Source organism: Zerene cesonia, chromosome 13, assembly GCF_012273895.1.
Source record: "Zerene cesonia ecotype Mississippi chromosome 13, Zerene_cesonia_1.1, whole genome shotgun sequence".
In the NCBI taxonomy this organism is placed as follows: Eukaryota; Metazoa; Arthropoda; class Insecta; order Lepidoptera; family Pieridae; genus Zerene; species Zerene cesonia.
In genome coordinates this window covers 8,911,500-8,933,049 of record NC_052114.1, presented here as the reverse complement: position 1 = coordinate 8,933,049, position 21,550 = coordinate 8,911,500, and the positions used below count along the sequence as shown (strand labels likewise).

General features: G+C 33.0%; 1 protein-coding gene across 1 annotated transcript in view; it reads right to left on the bottom strand.

Annotated features, from left to right (window-relative positions):
- Positions 1–21,550, bottom strand: part of LOC119831339 (DNA N6-methyl adenine demethylase) — a 94,920-nt gene that overhangs the window by 53,667 nt on the left and 19,703 nt on the right. The window contains exon 4 of the mRNA XM_038354641.1: positions 715–801. Coding sequence (XP_038210569.1) covers positions 715–801 — 87 coding nt within the window. The remainder of the gene's footprint in view (positions 1–714; positions 802–21,550) is intronic.

Here is a 21,550-nt window from a genome sequence, read left to right as displayed (position 1 = left end):
TAACAAACCCGCAATGTATATCTACAAACTCGTAGAGCCGTGTTGTTTTGCAGTTGTTGAAAACATTCGGTGTTACGAAAATAGGTGACTTTATTCCCATATTGGGGCTTCGAAAGCGAGAGTGACCTGCTTTTTGTTTGATTTATATCGTCCGCTAATAGATGCGACCTGAATGATTTGCCAGCTGACCCCAACAGTCAGCTGTTTCGTAGAAAGTTTATTCGTAATTTGACAATCATGCATATTCAATGTTTTGTTGTAGGTGTTATACTCTATAGTAATTTCTATAGATTTCATTCAAACACTTCAGCGTACGAAAGTAAAGACGAAATTGTATATTAGTTTTTTATCAGTTCTCGTGCTGTTGACTTAGATAAATACATACCTACATTTGTATGAAATCAGTTTTTGTATTATAAGCTCGGACATAATTATCATGAGTAAACTGGTATAGAATACACATTTCTTTTTACCTATATAATATGTAAATGTTTATGGGGCTTTATTATTCTCTATCATAATCAACGGCATCATTCATTCATTAATAGGTCTTCTTTTTAGTCATTATTTTTATGTTAATTATTCCATTACAATGGAGAAAAATACTATTAGATTGTGTTTAATGTCGTTAAATTATGTGTGATGATAATGTTAAAATGTTAACTCAAACAGGGATAAAAGAAAGAAAGAAAAAAGTAAGGAAGATGTACTTACAGGAGTTGACGCAGCGCGCCCTCTGCCCCGACCTCGCCGCGACTCACTCTTGACCGTCTGCAAGGTCCCGTCCGGCGCCAAAATAAGCTACAACAACACAGACACACCACAGACTTAACATAAAGCAAAATAAAGTAAAATAAAGGAGAATGTTAACACAAAATAAAGGGGAAAATTAATAGACATACATGCAATGGAATTGGGTTAGATGGCGACAGATTAGTGTTTTAGTAAATGAAAAAAAAAATTAAAACGCATAAATTTCAACTCGAACTGGTTTCATGAGTTTCATACAAAGTGTTGCAGCCTTTATGTAAATAAACCGCTTTAGAGAACAGCGCCACCTTTTGTTGTAGACTAGAAACAGTAACATAATCAGTTGCGTCAATGTTACAAAGGTTTGCTATTTGACACTAGATGGCAGTTTACGCAATACCTTATGTAGTTATAACGTAAAACCATAGATGGCGTTGATCCAAAATGTATATAAACTACAGAATGAAATATGTAATTGTATTATTATTATTATTATGTTCATCGCATTAAGGAATTCTTTTTTTATTCTTTATTCAAGTTATTAAAATTGGAGTAATCAAAGAAAATTAATTTAAATGTCCAAAAAAATAATAACATAATCTTATACATTGATTTTTATTTTCCCAGTCTTCAAAATGTCATTTAATTTATTCCAGATAAAATTACTACTTGATGAATTATTATTACAAAAATTTTTAAGCAGCTATATAAATTAAGAGTCGGGGACTAGTATAAATATAGTTTCTGTTACCGAGCACATGGCATCAGGTCACACCTGGCGTTCGTTACTCCTGTTTTTGTGTTAGACGCAAACGACATTTGTTAATACGCTGTCTCTTTCACTCATACGTTTGTTTGTCCTTTATCTATTCTCATTCAAATCGCAGGTTTTGTAATTATCCTTATAAGTAAACCTGACAGGATAATTTTTCGTCTATCCAAATGATTTCATGAATAAACATTTGAAGACGGTTATATTCGCAGCTGTTTGATAACCGGTTGCCACTGTTAATTATAATAGATAACAGGAGTCACCTAGTAATGGCCCTGTTTTATTACAATTACTATTTACTTGCTGAGCTAAAACTCATTGATTGATAAAATTTGACTCTTAACATATTAAGAAAATAAAGCAAATTTATTGTTAAATATTGTTCATTTATAATACGGCCAATTAGTACAACTGGGGTATTTTTTCGTCTCCGTTCACGTTATAAAAGTTTAACAAGTGTATGTAATATTGTGAGCGTGGGTAGACGTAGTAGAAAGAAATGCGTGGGCCCGTAGCCGTACTACTGTTGGGGCAGGTCAAACACGCAATAGATTGCTAAATTAAATATTTATAGCCTTCCATCATTGATTATTTTATTACGTTGTTTAGAAAGATTTAAGCTTTTACTGCTTAGGAACATCATTATACTTATTTAATAATTATAACAAAACTTACTTTTTCATCTTATGAATATAGTGATAATTATTTTAAAATTGCATAAATGTACAAACATACAACTAAATAAAATCTCAGATACTAATTCAAGATAACTTCTAAATTAATTATCCGCTTAAAAATAACAGCGATGATATGCTGAAATTGTCATAACATGATGGATGGAATCGGCAGTTATTTAAAATCGGTTACAACGGCAGGTGCTACATATCGTAAAAGATAATGAAACCGCAAGATAATCTCGTAAGTTAATCTGTACAGTAAAAATAACGAGGCTAATTGGAATTTGTTTTGTTTCATTTGGAAGGTGCGCCATTTTGCAAACCGTTAGTAATTTACAACGGTTTGTTCTGATTAGTGCCGCTACTTGCCGACAGATGGCGTCCTTAAGATAAAATCTTTTGAATCATTTGTGTTTTATAACGAATTCATACTATTATAATATAATATAATTTTTATTTTTTTTCACGCTGTGCTCAATTTCAACTCAATATTTGTAGCTATCTCGAAAGATTTCCATTAAATGTTTGATTTAAGGTTTCGATTCCTCCAATCATGTGATGATAAGAAAACTTGATTATTGTAATATCATAACCCTCATCCACCCTCGCCCAAGGTCGTGGAACTCAGGTATTATTTGGTTAACAGGCGAGGGGCGCAAATCGGCCAGAAAAACCCTCGTTATGTTGCAATTGCGTATTTATTTGAGGGAAACCGATCTATCTGGTAATGATACAACAGGTTTTTCTCCGTTTTGCTTTCATATTTACTCTTATTTGCTGTATTCCAGACGATGGGCCATCAAAAAAGAACACATGAAATGACAATTACTATAATCAAATCATTGGTCATAAAAATCAAATAAAAAAAAATTATACTAGTCTCAAGCATACACCGAAATTCATATTTAATTCACATTTAAAGAAAATACTTTTTACAGTAAAAGCACAAACGTGGTAAACGGTCATATATACGACTTAAAAACACGCGCCTCTCCGCTCACAATATATTAATATTGACAAGAATGTGTTGAATGCATCGGATCAATAGCGGGGTAGTGAATTGCGTAGCTCGTTCAGTGTTGTATATTTTATTATCCCTTATTCTGATACCTACACTTTTATTTCTGTATTAAACGATAAATGCCTGCATATTTACGGTTTTTACAGCCATATCTTTTACAAGTAAGTTATGGTGATATTGAAATCGATGTTGAAGCAAAACATATTATTTTCACCTTGTTTTTTAGCCTCATCAAATATTACGGAATAAACCTTTCGTAGACAGGCATTGTTTCTTGTATGATTAAAATTGATAGACTATAAATCGTAATGTAGCTGTTAAATTGACGGGCAGTGAACAGATTGGCCATTGTTTAGAGCGGCGAGGACACGGCTTTTTATTCTAACGGAAGACCAATTCAGTGCAATCACTGGCTGACGTGGTACGCATTACACTTGTTAGCAGCGATGGTAGACTTTTGTTTTTCTTTTCACGGTTATGCTTTATACTCTGTGCTAATGTTTTTCTTTATGGTTTGCGAAATTTATAACGCTATGGTGAGCCTTGTTTGGTGCGTGAGATTTAAGATATGAAATGGTTGTAATTTTTTGTTTGTTTGCTATAAGACTGTAGGAAATACATGTTTGCTTACTTTATTATTGATGTAAGAAGCTTTCATATTTCTTTTCTGTTTGTGATATAATACATTTCTGATAAGTCTTATTTAATTATAATGACTGTTATTACGTTCTTGCGGAAAACCCACTTTTAATTTGTTTGTGTGCTTGATTATTCCAAAAGTCGAAAAAGAAAGAAAATATTGTACCATATCGCCTAACATTTTGAATTTGTTTTTAATTTGAACAATCACATTAAAAAGTTAAAGAAAACAATGTAGAATTAAATGTTTTAATTATTCAAGTTACACACAACATTAATATTCTAATATCTTAGTTGATTAAAAATCTTAAAAATAGTGTGAATATTGTGTTATATATTTAGCTGTTAAGTTTATAAATACATTTTCTTTTAGCATCATTGTGGATTTTAATTTAATCTTATTTGTTTTGGTTCAAATCAGCAATGTCTTATGGTAGAAAGGAAGCTTCTAGCTCGAACGTGAAGAAGTTTAAAGGAGAAGTAATATTTCTGTTTAATTTGCTATATATGAAATTGTTGTGTTAGTACACCCTTTATAAGTTAAAAGCGAATAAACGAATTTTAACTCTTTTTATAAGCTCGATTTGTATCCGCATGGAAAAGTGCATTAGTTCGTAAACATTTCAAAGCTTACAAAAAATATAGTCTCGGTTGCAGCCTAGGCGAGCATCTAGTATATTAAATGAGACTAATATGCGAGCGGTATTTTTACGTATTAATTGATCTCGACGCAACGCTATTAATGTCAATATCATATAGTTTTCAATAGCAAGTAACTTTTATGATAATCTTGGATATCAATAGGTAGCTCGTACACGCGTCAATATCGCAGGATCATGCGGTCGCAAGTCCGCACGGATGTTTCCCAAGGAACAATACGTGAAAATCATTGACATCCTTCACAGCCACTCGTGAGTGAATCTGTGCAGCGAGCAAATGCGCTTAATTTAACAGATTGTGCCGCCTTCCGTTGACAAGTGCCGGATACGCGATCATGCCGCGCCTGTGACGCACGTCACATTACCACTAGGAAAAATTGTTTTGTTTTTTTTTTTATTGCAGACACATCTCTGTATTGTCTCTTCAGCCAGTAATGTAGGTATCAAACTGTTTTATGAATGTGTAATTTCGCTATTCTGGGTTCTTACACGAGCAATAAAAAGGTTTTCTAGCTCATTACAATAATATTGTCTATGTGGTTAGGTGTATTTTGTATACGATATATTGATGAGTTGATGGATCATATCCATAATGCAAGTTCACTAATTGTACATGATTTGGACCAGGAGTATACGATTTTTCTAACTGATATCTTATTGCAGTATCGACAGCTAGACTAGACTAGACTCTACAGATCTAATTTAAACCAAGGCTTATCGTTTAGCCCTTCTATTATTTTTTTTCTTTTTTAACAATTAACGCTGACACTCTGTCAAATTGCTTAGATGAATAAGATGTATCTGGAAATTATTCGAAAACTAACGCAAAGAAATGGAAATAAATATTGAAAGATCATTTTGATTTTAATACTTTTGTTTCGAGTCGAGTTCGAAATTGCGAGAAACATTTAGTTCTTACATGTAAATACTCTTTTAAAGTCGAAAGCGAAAACTGGCACACAATGAAATGTCAATGTCAATCAGGCATAAATTTGGAATTCGCGCGAACTCTGATTCAGTATTACATTGTCCTAACTCCAAACAACTGAGTCACAACATCCGCAGAGTAAATTGTTGGTGCTTTAGCAAATAAAGAATAATTAGGGTTATAATGCGAATCGGTTAGGACATATTAATTTATATCCGTTACATGTGAATGGTTTGGTTGAATGTTACCACACATATACACAAACGCAATTTTACTCGTAAAGCTGTTTTTAAATCATTGTATATTGATGATGTTTCAAAAAAATATAACTATATAATTTACTCTATGTCATGTCCACAACAAATCCATATTTGTTTAAACAATTTATTACAATACAGCCTGGGTGTGTGGTTAAATATACTGGGAACTCCTCTGTTAAATAAAAGAAAAAAACTGTACTGAAAGTTCCCTCTTCTTCATATAAAAAATTCAGTGCTGTTTTTTTATATTCCTAACATTATATTATATATAATTTGTTTGAGCATTTACAATTAATGGTAGACTTAAATAAAATTATATATATGTGTTCCTTTAGAAATACAAAAAGGTTAAATGTTGCTCCCTGTATTTCATCTAAAAATAATCCTCGTTGTGCACTCGTGTGAAAACAAAATGCAACACTAGTACACTTAGCTGGATGACCACTACCTGTTGCGTGATTCCCGGTGCAGCTGGATGCAGTATTTGGGCAAAGTTTATTTTTTCATATTCTGTTTTCACGGTTATGAGAATGACTCTTTATCATGGGATTTATGAAACGTAATGAAATGTTCGAGTAGCGTTAAACTTTATTCCGAAAGAAGGAGGAGTAAAGTGTAAAAAAGGGAATTTCTATTTAAATAGTTGTTCTCGGAGCGTGGAATATCCAATACAAATTGGAGATTTTATGTTATTGTAAGTTAACAAAAAACAGTAATTACTAAGTTTACAAAAAATGTCCCTTTTCGAATTAAGGTACTTCACATATTCGCGTGTAACCCCTAGCAGAATCTTCAAACCAAGTTCAAGGGCGTCACTGACCTTTCCAAGAGGTCTATAGCCGAGGTCTGTAGGATATTTTTGTGAGCAGTTTATTTCGGCCGATGGGACCCGGGCCTTCCTTGCGATATATTTACGTACGATCTCTATACGGTTGGGGAAGTTCGAATGCCCTGATAGGCTTGTGATATGTGGCTAAATATGAAATGGTCGATGGGATGTTTATAGTCGTAAGAGTAACAAGGCAAAAATTGTGCTTTATTTCCAAAACGATCAAGGAAAGCAAAAATCTACGTAAAGATAACAATTATTTGGTCTGTCTAAACCACCAATCGCAAATGTCCTAAGTTGTTAAAGTAACCTTAAATAAATCTCTAGAATTCTAAGCAATAAAGAGTCTTTAACTAAATTGAGAAGGCTACAAAAATACTCCTATTTTAAGTGATGGCAGAGATAATACCAACGTTACCTCATACTAGCAAATTTTTAGGTATTCATCATAAGGTAGAACAAGGAAACACCAACACGAACATACATTAATTCAAACATAAAGATACTTTTTTCTAGAGACAATCTGAAAAAATGTGCAAAATATAAAAGGCGAAATATAAAACTACTCAAAACATAGATAAACAAAACCCGAAAACTTGTCGACACTAAGTGTTATAAACGTCTACGTTAAGGTGCGAGCGCGAACCGTTGAAAGCACTCCGATCGCAAATGAAAAGAGATGCATTCTACATTTGAGGCTGGTGCACACTACGCATACTACCACATTTTGTGAATTATACCGGAGACAGCTTTAAATGTTTCATACAGCCCCAAATGATTCTGCGACTCATGTACACCTTGCACAATAGCACTTAGTGTGTTTTTTACATTTTTGCGCACTATTTTTTGCCAATTAGAAGGCGCGTATGTAGATAAAAGCTATAAGGATTTTTTATAGAAAATGTATGGTGTATTCAATTTATTTAAATTAAATTAAGGTCTTTTCTCTAGATATAAAACATTCGTTTTCCATTAACACTTTTTTAACTAAATTTACATCCTTGACATTATATGTACAGAATCGGGTAATTGGATTTCAAGTTGAAATGTTTTAAGGTTAATTATCTACAATTTACCAAGAAAACTCTTCACTGCGGACTATTGTTATTGTTTATATTGAGTCTTTATAAGAGGCTAAATGCTTAGAAAATTTCAACGTAAGACCCATTAATAAACAGAAGGACAATTTGCTGATTCGTAAGCAGAAAAGTCCAATTGACAATTAACAGATTATCAAACAGCTCCACAGATTCCTAAACGTTTCACGTATCCCTCGAATTAACTCTCCAAGTTCAAACTCCTGTCACGTACAATCCAAGGAATTAAGGTTAGATATTCAGTACAAGTACCATAAACTCAATGAGCTAGTAAAAATAAACACCCAAACATTGTAGTGACCTCAGGGTTCGGGATTACGGCGACCCAAATGTTATGGGGCTCAGACGGGACGCAGACGGACCGCCTTTGCACTCACAATTGATTTGTCTTGTTACGTTTTATTTCCTCGACAATGTGACAATTGTCTATAAAAGTACTTGTTATCTCTGGGTTAATGATGACGTATAATTTTAGCAGTATAATAGTTACTGCTTCTGTCTAGTCTGTTGACTGTATTATCTTTTGATAGTATATGTTTATAGCTGTATAGGGTATTTAATTAAATTTAAAAATTGGAAACACTGTTATAGCAACAAAAATTAGTTTATCATTTAACAAATATGTCGACATTAACTGGTTTTTACTCATAATTTAAGATGGTTGCAATGTGGACACTACAAATCATTGCATGCTATAAAAGTGATTGGCAGGAAGTAAAACTCGGATATTGATAAAATGAAAAAACCTGAATATCTCTAACACCAATACTGCTTCTCGTGTCATTCTTAAAGCGATAATAGAACCTCCTTAGACATTACGCAGTCGACTTCCCGTCCCTTGGGTTTATGAATTTCCGGGTTCAGATCCTGGTCCCTCCGAGGGGACCCGTCTGGCGCGCGTCTGTGGCCGTACGTTATCGAGATTAATGCTTATCTGTGCCATTCAAGGTCATGGCTGCAGGTGTCATTTTGACAGCATTTTGAAATTAGAACGCAGTGTGATTTATGTAATTTTGTATGCGTTTTTAAATGTTTGCAGAAAATGCTACATGCCAGTGAACTTTGATAATCTTAAATAAACTATAGCCTTTCAGATTCAGAATTCCTTTTTTTTTATTTTTTTTTTTATTTAAAGCTTTTCTACTTGAGTCTAAATTTTAGTAACCAGCTACGTGACTAAGTTTATCTAATAATTAAGCCGTACATTTTTTTCAATTCTACTAGGAGAAATGGCTGAAATAGGAATCTCTGATATAACAAAATAAAGATGATAAGATATTGACTTGGTCTAGTCTAAGCTTTTCGTAGTATTAATGAATTTTCGTAGCACATAGATGCTGCTTCGATATAGACGGTAAACGTCGATATGATTCTCTAACTCCCCTGCGTTTCAAAGAAAATAAATACCTAATGGGTACACAATTGAATGAATCGGCATATCATGTAAAATTGCCCAGGAAGGAATATACCTAATATAACATATACACCGCATTATATTATATGATATGTACGTTCGTAAACAAAAGACTGCCCTTTCTTAATTACAGGCAGCACGGACCAACGAAATACAATAGGCTACTACGTTACAATGCTGGCTGAAATAGACGCGGAAGACACGTGCGGGGCGCGGGAGGACTTTCACCCTCGCACCAAGGTCACCCGGACAGACGCAGTGCTGTAGGTGCATGTGTTCGTCACGATTTCGGCTGTTTATGTGGACGCGGAAAGTGAATGTCATGTGAAATTCGATTTTTAAATTTGACTTGTCAGATCTGCTCATCAGCCAGTATTCATTGATAGAAGAAAATAGATAGAAGTAAATGTCGAATTACATTCAAAATTAGAATTTATTTTTGAAAGACATATTATTTATATTACGAAACCAATTTTTATTAAGTATAGTAATAATTAACAGGTCGTTTCAACCATTTTATAAGTAATGCATATTTTAATGTTGTCTGTAAAACCAAAATCGTCAGAATTGCTTATCGGTAGTTGTAATTATATCAATTTTATGAATTTATACCAAAGCTTGTTGTTGTTAATATTATGAAAACCAATTTCGTTTTAAAAAGTTAAATTACTAACTTTGAGTATTAAATCTTCGTTCAAAAATGCATGTCTTGTAGCAATCAACGCCTAAAAATAACACATTTCGATAAGAATTGCATGTAGCACGAAGATTCTTGGAAACGTGTTCAGGCAACAATGAAAATTTAGATATTAAGCCGAAGCATTCGATTATAGACTAGACGCGTTCACAATTTGTCGACTCGACGTAATTTGGGCGGGAAATTGATTTTTTATGCCATTAAAGGAGGGGTGGGAGTGGGGTGGGGAGGTCAAAGTTATCGGATTTTCGCGCCTCCGGCCGTGCGCTCTCAAACGCAATCAGTATGAAGGTTAACAGCTTTATTTCACTATCGTTGGAGCAATTATAGCTGGTGTCTTGTGTTACACGCTCCTTGCGACGTGAGATATGAGTGGAGACAAGGAAACATTATATTTTCCTATTTTATACAAATGCATTAATGTCAATATTGATTTGGGAATGCTCATAACAAAAACGAAAAATTATTTGATCATTTTTTTACATTAAAATATCTACAGAGCACTGCTTTACTTCAACTTTTTCTAGCGTCTTTCCTAAAAAATTACTGCTTTAACTAAAATACCTACAAATATTCAGTTTTTAATTGAGATCCCTACTAATATTATAAATGCATAAGTAACTCTGTCTGTCTATGTCTATGCTCTTCACGCCTAAGGCACTGAACCGATTTACATAAAATTTGATACAAAAAACAGTAGTTTGATACCCGGGAAAGGACATAGCATAACTCCCACTTATAAAATCCTGGGCTGTTTGTATCCTTCGACTACGCGGGCAAAGCCGGGGGTGGAAAGCTCGTTATATAAAAAACATTAGTATAAAATGTAAATATATAACGCTATAACCTTAAATAAGTAATACGCATCCAGACTTCATTTTTTGTGGGAATAATGAAACTTTTTTCGCATTTGAAATTGAAATACGTAATTCAATACCAGCATTGTGAGAAAGCGTCTTGATTAAAAGATAGAGCGAAGAATATAATTTGTAGCAAATTCCCAGTAGATTAAGACAGCGAGTCATTAGACGCGAGAATTCTCGTTAGCTAAGAAAAGAATCCACCATTTTCTGTTCACTCCGATAACTTTAATTGTTCCTACGCAGTCGGGGACTCAAGCCGATCGAACGCGGAAGCTTCAAACATAGGTACACTGCAACGCACTTACGAATTCAAAGCACACATACACAAGTATTCATCAAAACAAACGCACACCAATGCCGTCCGTCTGCCGAATTACATACACATAGCCGAAACTTACAGTATGGCGATACAGCGCGCGGCAGTGTGTGTGAATGAGAGGGAGAGTGTGACGAAATTTCACTTTCCGTTTTGGCAACGTCGCGCGGCGCACCTCCCCGTTCGTCGACATTTGAAAGGGGGTGGGTGTTCGGCTAGTTCGTACAGAAACCGACATTTTCATTTTTAATGCTAATGTGGACTTCTAAACGATTCGCTTTTATAAAATCACAATTCTATTTTTAAAATACGAAATTGTCAAGGCTTATTTTTCCAAGTGAAAACTTTTTAGATTTTCTGTTTACTTATTCACAGTACTTTAGTACTTAATGTAAACAATTTAATCATTCAATACAAATACGATTATGAATACAAATATATATTTCCAGACCTACTATGAATATTACTTATTATTTTGTAGCAATATATGTAGTGGTAGTAAAATAACGGTACAATGTGTGGGGTATTTTTGCTACGTGCCCACTTGAAAGCTCAGACGATTCTCGGAAGTGTCATCTTCGAAGGTGCGAAGGGTATAAAAGATATCGCGGTCCCGCTCCCCCCACTATCGACTCGGAGGGACGCGAGTTGAATACTTTTCGTACATTTTAGACTTTTATAATTCCGCCCGCGAATGTTAAAATTGAAAGTGATGTTTTTTTTCGCTGAAGCCTTGTATTTACGACTTTGTAATTTTCAACCTGAAAATCGTTTTAACGTTTGGCAAAAATGCCGGTAGAGGAAAATAGACGTTCGCTTGGAAACATATTTTAAATCAAATACGATTGAATTATTTAAGTGTTTACTTTATAGGATAATATGCTTTAAATGATAAAAACATCATAATTTATTATGTAGGTATCGCACATACCTACATAATAAATTGTTACATATATGTAAATATTTAAATCATATAAACCATATTTTTTCCAATATTAATATACTATTCTAATTACGCTCAGTGTTTGTATTATTTTAAAATAACGTAATATCAAACGTGTCTTTGTTTAATGTAAACCTTGAGTTTATCTTAATAGATTCAGTAGTTTCGGCTACTAATAACAAATTTATTCAATTCAACGAATCATTGTATAGCGAGGTCACGAAAAACATGGTTTCATGGATTTTTTATCTTGTAAAATAATATAATGTGATAAAAAATATTATTATGTATATAATAGTTTTTAAATTAGTAATTGAAGAGTTTAAATATCAGTTTAATACATGTTATTATACATATAAACAAACTTGAGACACTCTATCTATTAAAAAACCCCATCAAAATCGGCTGAGTAATTTTTACCATTTAAGTATACATAGCGACATAGAGAGAGAGAGAGAGAGAGAGAGAGACAGAGAAAGCGATTTTTGGTTTTTATGCTATGTAGTGATTGATTAGTAGTAAGTAAATATATAGAAGAAGAATATAATAGATAGAAGTAAATGTGAGCCGTTTTTGTAAAACGTTAATATAATTTTATTTTAGTTGAAATACCTACGGTAATATATGAGGAGTAAACCTTAAAGATATGAGAATTTATTGTATTATTGGTTATTTCGTTTTCTATATTATAACAATACCTTATGTATTGTAATTTGAAGAAATACGTTTATAAAAGTATTTGAGATATTGAGTAAATTTAATTGTATTAAACGTTATAGACATTTTTAAAAAGTATTTATACAGTATAGCTGATTATACCTACTCATTGCAACACTATATTTTTTTAAGTTTGATTTGAAGGCTGCGCAGGAGTTGTGTTACACTTGAGCGGATATCCGTCATTTTGAATTGATCCTTTGTCAAAATGGCTGTTGTAAATGTATATTATTAAGATATAAAAAAAAGTTACTTGTTAAAGTGGATCTTGGATTCGTATAAAAAATCCTTGGTATTTTTTAATTTAACTCGATAAATTACCTTCGATACTTGGATAAAATTTTATAAACACATTACGAATATAGATAACAAATCTATATATGAATACCAACGTATTTGGCATACATTTTATTTGCTTTGATTTTTTTTTTTTGTTTCTGAATTGTATGAAATTTTATTTACTCCATAAAAATTATCAATAATCAAATAAGTCATTAAGCAGTAATTTAATTGATATATCCGACGATATTGTCTACAAACTTCACGTAAATTTCGGCTGTTAATCTTACAATAGTGTACAACAAGCTTTGCACAGCCCTTGAGGCTGCCATTTTGCAACATTGTGCTACAAGCTTTACAGAGCCTCAGGGCTGTCAATCTTGCACAAATGTGCATCAAGCTTTACAGAGCCTTAGGCCTGCAATCTTGGAATAGTGTGTAACAAGCTTTATATAGCCTTAAGGCTGCGGCAGGCTGCGCCGGAGTCGAGTTTCAAGCGGATGGCGTTGCGGAAGTGGCGGCCGGACGCGCGCCATCTTGCCCGCTCCTGTTCGTCTTTTGTTTTTTGTGTGCACGAGCCTTTATTGTACACTATTTTTATTTAGGACTGCATATAAATGAAGCAAATGTTTAGCATAATTGTGAGGGTTTGGCAGGTGATCGTCTGGTGTTTAGTGGTGTTCTATGTTTGAACTGTGGCTATAATAAGAAATAATTATAGTAAAGATCTCAAGTACGGATATAAACGTAAAATCAAACACCAAAAAACTGTCAGATGTGAATAAAAATACATACTGACTTTTAGCAATTCAAAGTAAAAGTACCCTAGATTTCACATCTAATAATTATTTAGTATTATTCTCGTAAAAGGTTTAATCGTACAAGTTATCGCTGCTTTCAATGTAATAAATTCTATCGGCACTTAAGCTGAATTTATTATCTAAGATTTTCTCAAGAGAAATAAATTATTTTGGCCCATTGGTTCTAACATGTATTAGAATTACTTTTATTCAATTTCAACCTCAAGGACGTAGGGAATGAAGTACATAATGCCGTAAAAGTTTATTTGATGACATTTGACACAACTTGCATTGTGTCAGACAAAGACGTCGCCAGGTAGAAATTCTTTTGTGTCTCTTGCGCAAGCAAAGCTGCGTTTCGCGATTTTGAAATACAATAAGAGATAAATCGTTCTATAATTTCAAAGGCAGCTGTTTTGCGGGCAGTTGCAATTTTATTCCATAGCGTTTTATGGTGAATCCCATAAAGGTCGATGCACTTTTGCTTGAGTTCATTGTGATTTAACAATTGTGTGCATGGTGATATTAAATTAATTTATAATAATACAGAGACGTCACCTATGTTCTTGTATGTGTTAAGCTTTAAAAATTATACTCAAACTAAAAGCAAAGCTTCATAAATTGTACTAAAACAAAAATATCTATCTAATAAAAAACATTTCCTATTTTCATAAATTTCAAAAAAATCCTTTAAATCATAATTTTGTAATTAAAACAGCGTAAAGATATTTATTGCTCGAAAAGACAAATCCTAATTAACTCGGTGTTCTATAATAAACGAAAATTATTGCTTAAAAAGAAGCTGTAATGAGAGGGGGGTGGGTTGGCATCGAGTTTGCGATCCTCCCTCACCCCCGCTGACTCATTCAACATTTTCAATTACTATGGTTTTCAAACTCATTTATTAGATAGTAAATGTCAGATACGTATTATGATTCGGAATGACGCTATTCGATAGATATTGCTACTAATTTCACGAAGATTCGACTAGTCAGAGTCCTCATATTTTTATAACTGGCCAATGTTTTAACAATTCCTATGAAATTATTGCACTGTACGTAAGTAAGGCTACTGCCTTATAAGAATGAATATCTTTCGCAAAATTTTGTTTTATGATAGTAAAAGTTATATTAAAATAGGGATAAGTTACTGGATTCAGTTTTGACTTCTAAACTGGTATTGTCACAATCGTAATTTCTGAACGTGTGAATAGCGGTGTTTTAATTAAATGTCAAAAGTCATTTTTTATAAATGCGAATAATGTGGTATTTAAGATTTTAGAAGTAAGTGGTTAAAGGTAATTTCAGACCACATTGAAACAAAAAAGTATGCTTCATTTGTTATTTTTTTTTACTATTTCCATATTATATGACTATTTTCAAATATGAAACTTCCGAATCTGTCAACCGTTCACCCATAATAGCAAATAAAATTGTTACAACTAACTACCTTTACCTTATCGGAGATCAGCATACTGCATGGTGATTCTGAAATGGGCTTAACTTACCTGAAACAAAGGAACGACCAATGTCATATTTGTGACCAAAATAAAAAACCATTAAAAATTATGTAGTAATGTAACATTATACATAAAGTCTTATAAGGATAAATACTAGAAATTACAACGCGAATTGATTAGTAGTATTATGATTTTTATTGTTTATTTGCAGCATTAATGCTTTATTTATATTTAACAGTTTAAGAATGGTGGTCTTATTAAAGCATTTTGTTAACGACAAAACTCAAGAGTAAAGCGATTCGTTATCTTAACTTCCCTACAATAAATACAACAATATATTTAAAATTAAACTGAATCCGAAACGAGATATTACAAGAACGTATGGAAAGATACTAAACATTAAGAAGTAGGTAAAATCCAAAGCCATTAAAAAGTAAACAACATGATTTTAGGCGTTTATCCGTGATAAAATAATATAAACGGTGAATTCTGTGCAGCTGATCTCTGATCGGACATATGCGGCCTCCGACAGATGCAGCGCGTGCTCGATTGCCACGGGTGCCCTTTATTATCTATATTTTTTCCAAGTAAAAGGTAGTGATACGAAGTGATACAGGTAATCTTTCAAAAGGAAGGAGTATACTTGTGCGCGATCAAAATACGACGAAATAAATAGACGTTGCAACTGCAATTGTGATAAGTGAGTTAAGAGATGCGGGTTACGAATTTGCAATTGAGGAAATGCAGTCAAATGTAACACTATGAATTATTATATTGTTATAATAGATATGTTTCTTTATTTGAACTGCCTAGAAATACGAGACGTCTATAAACACAACAAAATGAGAGTAAAAAATTAATAAGTTGTTTCGTTTTAATAGGTTTTAAGTAATTGTTATAAAATTGTGTAATTTGAATTACTGTATGATTAGTTATCAGAACTGTATATTGTTCTCTTGACATTTAGAACCTCTTTATTCTAGTAAATTGTAGAGTATGTAGAGCCATAGAGTAAATTGTAGCTTGAACTTTAAATATCACTCTTTGAACTATGAATATGAATTATCATCGTCTGAAAAAAATAACTGTGAATTACTTTATTTATGTGTTTAGAGAGCTTGATGTAAAATTCTATTTTTATTAAATACAATATTTACACATATGAAAGGAAAACCGCAAAATCGGCTCATGTTCGCATCAAAATATAATGCATTTATCATTACGAAACAAATTTGAATACTTTCACACATTTAGGCAGATGGCAAATTTAACACAACCTCTGTATTTTAAATAACAAATCAATAAAGAAATCGAAAAGCGAAAATTTAAATTTTGCTTCAAAATTCTATCGACCCATAGAATATTCTACCTGGAACCACCATAAAAAACAGGTCAACGAACTCAATGCAACAGCTGCTCCCATTCAAAATGGCCGACTTTATGTCAAAAAATTAATAAATGCAAGCCTGTTTTCAAATGATGGATTGAACACACCGATTTACTTGCCGCTTTCATTCAATATGCATTTAAATTAAAATAATATAATGTGTTTTTTTTTACATATAAATTAGTGGGTTATTAGGTTTTTAAACACATTTCGTTTTACATTATATTTTCTCTAGCTGATTAAGGTTGAATATTTATATAATTCGTAATTGTATCGTGGCAATAACATAATGTAAAATCATTGTGATTTTCAATTCTTAATATAAAAGAACGTATTTTTAAAAGATTTCGCTTATTAATTCTATCTGTGGCGCCATCATCAATATAAAAGTAATAACGGTCTGTTTAGGCTAGGAGCGGACGACATATGCGTGTCAAATTGACCCATTATACTTATTTTAATTGCATCTGTTCATATTCCGATGTGAAAGTATGCTAAATATTATCTGTCATTTTAACATCATTGTTATTTATAGTCTGTGGTAACGGTTGACTGGCTTCTTGGTAAGCGGTCTTTTTGCAGAATATAGGTTTATGGAAAATGACAGTGTAATTAATTATCGTTGAATTAAAGTTGACATGATAGTACAAAACGGGGCTGGGTGTACCGCACGACAACATTAATTTCTTATTCCATGAAATTTATAATCATTCCAATTTTTTGTGATGCCAATTGGTCAATTGTTATTCAAGCTAGGTTTTTAATGAGCCGATAATTGTAGGTGGGCAAATTTCAAAGAAAAAATTAAAGGTTACTAATTCAATTGATAAAAAAACTATTTTACATGTCAATTGACTTTTCCCTATCCGGTTAAAGCCTGCCGAAAGCTCGTAAGTTTATAATCTGTATCTACCGTAACTCATATTTCAAGTCTGTCGGCAGTTCTCATGGCTGGAAAAAAAAGTAAAAAGTGACATAAATCAAATAAAGGTGTCTCGTATAGCGTTACAATGTTTGAACGGAAGTTAGGCACCGGAGTTAAATCATAAATTTACTGTTCCCGTACGTCTCCTATTACATTATTTAGTTATCGTAATTATTGCTTTGGATTGAGGATCTGAATGAGTTTAATTGAATGGGCTTATCTAAGAGATTTCACATCCTGTATTGTGGAGCATTTTAAATCATTATGTATGGCATTTTGAAATTGAAAACAAGTTTTTTACTATTGGATACGCATAATTATTGTAATAGACATTCTTAATCGGTTGAATACTTTTATTTAAAAATGCATCAATTTATTTTTTGCAATACTATCAGGCTGTGTTACAAAATTTTAAGTATGTTATACAAGCTTGTAAAATTTGAATAAATTGTAAGAAATTTTTAAATTTAGTAATTTATAGTTATTAAATTACTTATTTTAATAGTAAATAAGGTGAAAAAAAACATACAATAGTTATAGATCCATTGCACCTTTATTATAATGTATTGAAATATTAAAATATTGAATTAACAGTTACTCATAATAAAGTCAAAAAACGTGAAAGACATTTCTCAAGCCTTTAAACAAACAACGATGAAAGCGTAAAATCGCAACTATTGATCAATGGCGCTCTTTCATTAAGTAATTAGCACTCTGTATCATACATCATTAAAGCATTTTATTTACTTCAATTGCACCCCCATTTCCCCCTTACCCTACATCGGTGCATAAAAACTGCAATTACCTATCAGTTGGGTCACACAATAACCAACTTGATAGACCCTTTCCAGTTTATCAAGAGCTCCCAGCCCTCTCCTTCACTTAGCGAGTTAGGCGTTTGACGGGGACAAGTGAGACGACGTAAGGGTCAAGCGAAAATGGTTACCGCTGAAAGGGTAGGAAGGTATGAAGCTGGGAGGTCGTCAGCCTTGCTTTGATTGTTCGATGAGTGGTGCCAATGAGTCACTCGTGAACGTAAATAAACGGGAAAATATTGTAAAGATACAAGAGAATAGTTAACAGCACGATAGTGAAAATTCGAGTAACATTTCAAGTGTTTTTGTAGTGTTTTCGCGCTTCTTTTACCCTCTAGCGACAGTTTAATGTGTTGTCTTTCTGTTAAAGGTACTCTTTACAGGCGCGTTTATTTTTATTTCTCTCATAATGAGCTCATTTTTTCGCGGAAGCCTAGCAGAACTGATTTGTAACATTCGAACACTTTTTTAAATTTTGTTAACTTTCTTTTGTTTTTTAGTCTTTCTATACAGTCCTAAAAAAGCGAATGTTTTATCATAAAGTCCCTCCCTTATGCAACACTCAAGATTAAAAAAAACATATTGTGATAGATACAAAACAATTAAGTATGTTATGAAGTGGATATAAGTCAAGTTATTATGGTTTGTTAGGTATTTCAGACTACAGTATCCTAATAAACGTATTCACATTTTTATGAGGAAAGCGACGAAAAGCATTCTTATAAATGTAAAACAAGCATACATTTAACGCTAAAGAAATATTACATATTTGTTTATTTTTGTTTGCAATCAAATCGTTGTTTTGAATAACATGAAAAAAAATTCAACCCCAATCAATTCGCAATATATTACTGGCAATCATATAAATCAGAACTAATAAAAACGTTTTTACAATGAGAAGTAGAACATGTGAAACAAAAGACGCGAGTCCACATCCCGCGAACGATTCTTTATCCAAGTCACTATCAATCCGTAATTAAAGCTGCTGATATAAAAAATCACTTCATCAAATACAATGTACCTACATTCGTATCTCGTATATAAGTATCACAACTCCATCTCGACACACCATTGTCATCATCCCTAAGGCGTGACAAGGCTCCCTTGATTTCTTTACAGGGTTCTTAGTGAACGTATGTGCGATATAAATAACGCACTATCACATAGAATATGTATTTACATAGCCTCTTGTTAACTAGGCAGTGCGTTCAGTAGGTTATGCGATTTCCCCTCAGGTAGGTATGTAAACGTACGCCTTGTGTAGACTTTAGTTTATATTTTCTTTAAGTTCCATGATTTCATCTAATTAAGTGCATGTAGGTTTGATGTTTAAGATAACTGTATCTTCATGTTAAATATAAAATATATTTAATGATACTTCATCATTAAACAATAATAATGGTTAAATTGTTCCAAAGCTTTCAAGAAGATTTTAAAAGCACGTAATTACTAGGAAGTCTGTGAAAACTTAACTTCAAAATTGTGTTATCGTTCATTTGTTTTAAAATTTTTGTCAGGAAATATTAATACAGATATATAAATTTTAGGACAACTGTTACTGGAATATAAGAAATGTTATCCCAATACAATATAAATTTTATAGACTAGTTCCCACTTCTTGTCATACGTGTAAGGGGTAAATAGTGGGTAAGGTTTATCAATGCAAAAGAAAGTATGTTTTGCAATAATAAAAGTGCGTTGTTAGTAAAATGCAGGTCCATACTATTTCCAGCCCCAGGTCAGCTACAGATCTCATTTGTAGGTTACGCGTTCACCGCGCCCCACCGGGGCGGAGCATAGCACATAGACTATATACATCTCTTTGAGAAAAAATAACTAACGTTTCTTTGGCGGGAAATGTATACAGATTATACAGAATACTTAAGAGTATGGGATGGGCGTATTTATATACTGCGATGTATTATATAGATATGACATAGCAAAGAATTCTAATTCATTTGGTTTACAACTCATTCATAACTTTGCAGCTAATAAATTTTATGGTTCGAATTGAAAAGAAATATTAATATTAATATTTCTTTTCAATTCGAACCATTGTTAAACTCAAAAAAATATATTGCTTCCATTCATAAATAATAGCTAGCGTGGTATATGTATATAATAAAAAATCTGTATATAAAGTCTAGGTATAGTACGGAATTAGATTCTTGTGACGTAGGGGAGTGTTCACGCTGCATGCTTCTGACGCGTGCTAGGGAGGTCTCTAATGAACTATGAACAACGCGTAGTTAAAACTATACCACAGACTATATAACTATTGACTGAGCTTTTGCGTGTCGAATGAGGTTAAGGTTCTATTGCGTTCCGTTTTTAAAATTGGAACACTATTAAGGAATAAATTAATTCAAACCATTTATCAACCGCCACTACAGAGTTGCTATAGAAATACCTACAATGAGGCTATTCTCGTAAGGTCAGTATTATTTCATCATGCTTAGACTAGTTTCTATTAACACACTATGTTTGTACGCAAAATAATTTAATAATTTAACGTAATTAAAGCAGGAAAATAAAAGACGAGCAAGCTTTGTAGGCTCGAAGAAATTCTAGCGTTAATGCGTTCGCCATTCCCTACCCACCCTTTTAAAGAAAAAACATTTTTAAATATGTGTTAAAAGCACTTCACATTGGCATTAGAATAGTTGCCTGAGGTGCGGAACTGCGTTCGTATGCGTGGGCACGTGCGATTTTACCACCGCATTGCTTCTGAACGTTCCACTTACCACGTCGCATAATGAGAACCCCATGTTTACCCAAACATATAAATTTAATAAAATAGAAATGTTGCTAACAACCGCCCTGCGTCATAAGACGTACGAGCCACAAACGATAATTAAGCTAAGTTTGAAAATTTTGTATTCGAAAAATTTTAAAAGGATTATGCCGCCGCAGCGATTTTTTAAATTACAAAAGTGAGTTCGGGTTTACTTGAAATCTGAAGCCGATTAAATAGTATAATATAATAAATAAACGCATCGTATTTTGTTGGATGCATGGTAAGGGTGCATCAACGCACCCCTCACGCATTCACGCATACTAGTGCAAGTTCTCGTGTAATGTGGAACTAGAGCGCGATTGGTGTGCGTGTATGTGTGCGTATCTGTTTGGATGTTGACTACATACATCTATACAAGTTCTAGGCAGTTGAATTAGTTGCGTGCGTTAGGGTCTTGCTAGGAAAAAGTATTGATTTGTTGTCCGATGAAGTTGAGCTTTCGCGAGTGAATTATTTCCCTTGGCACAGAATAGTTAACGCACAGATGAACGGATGAAACAATTTTA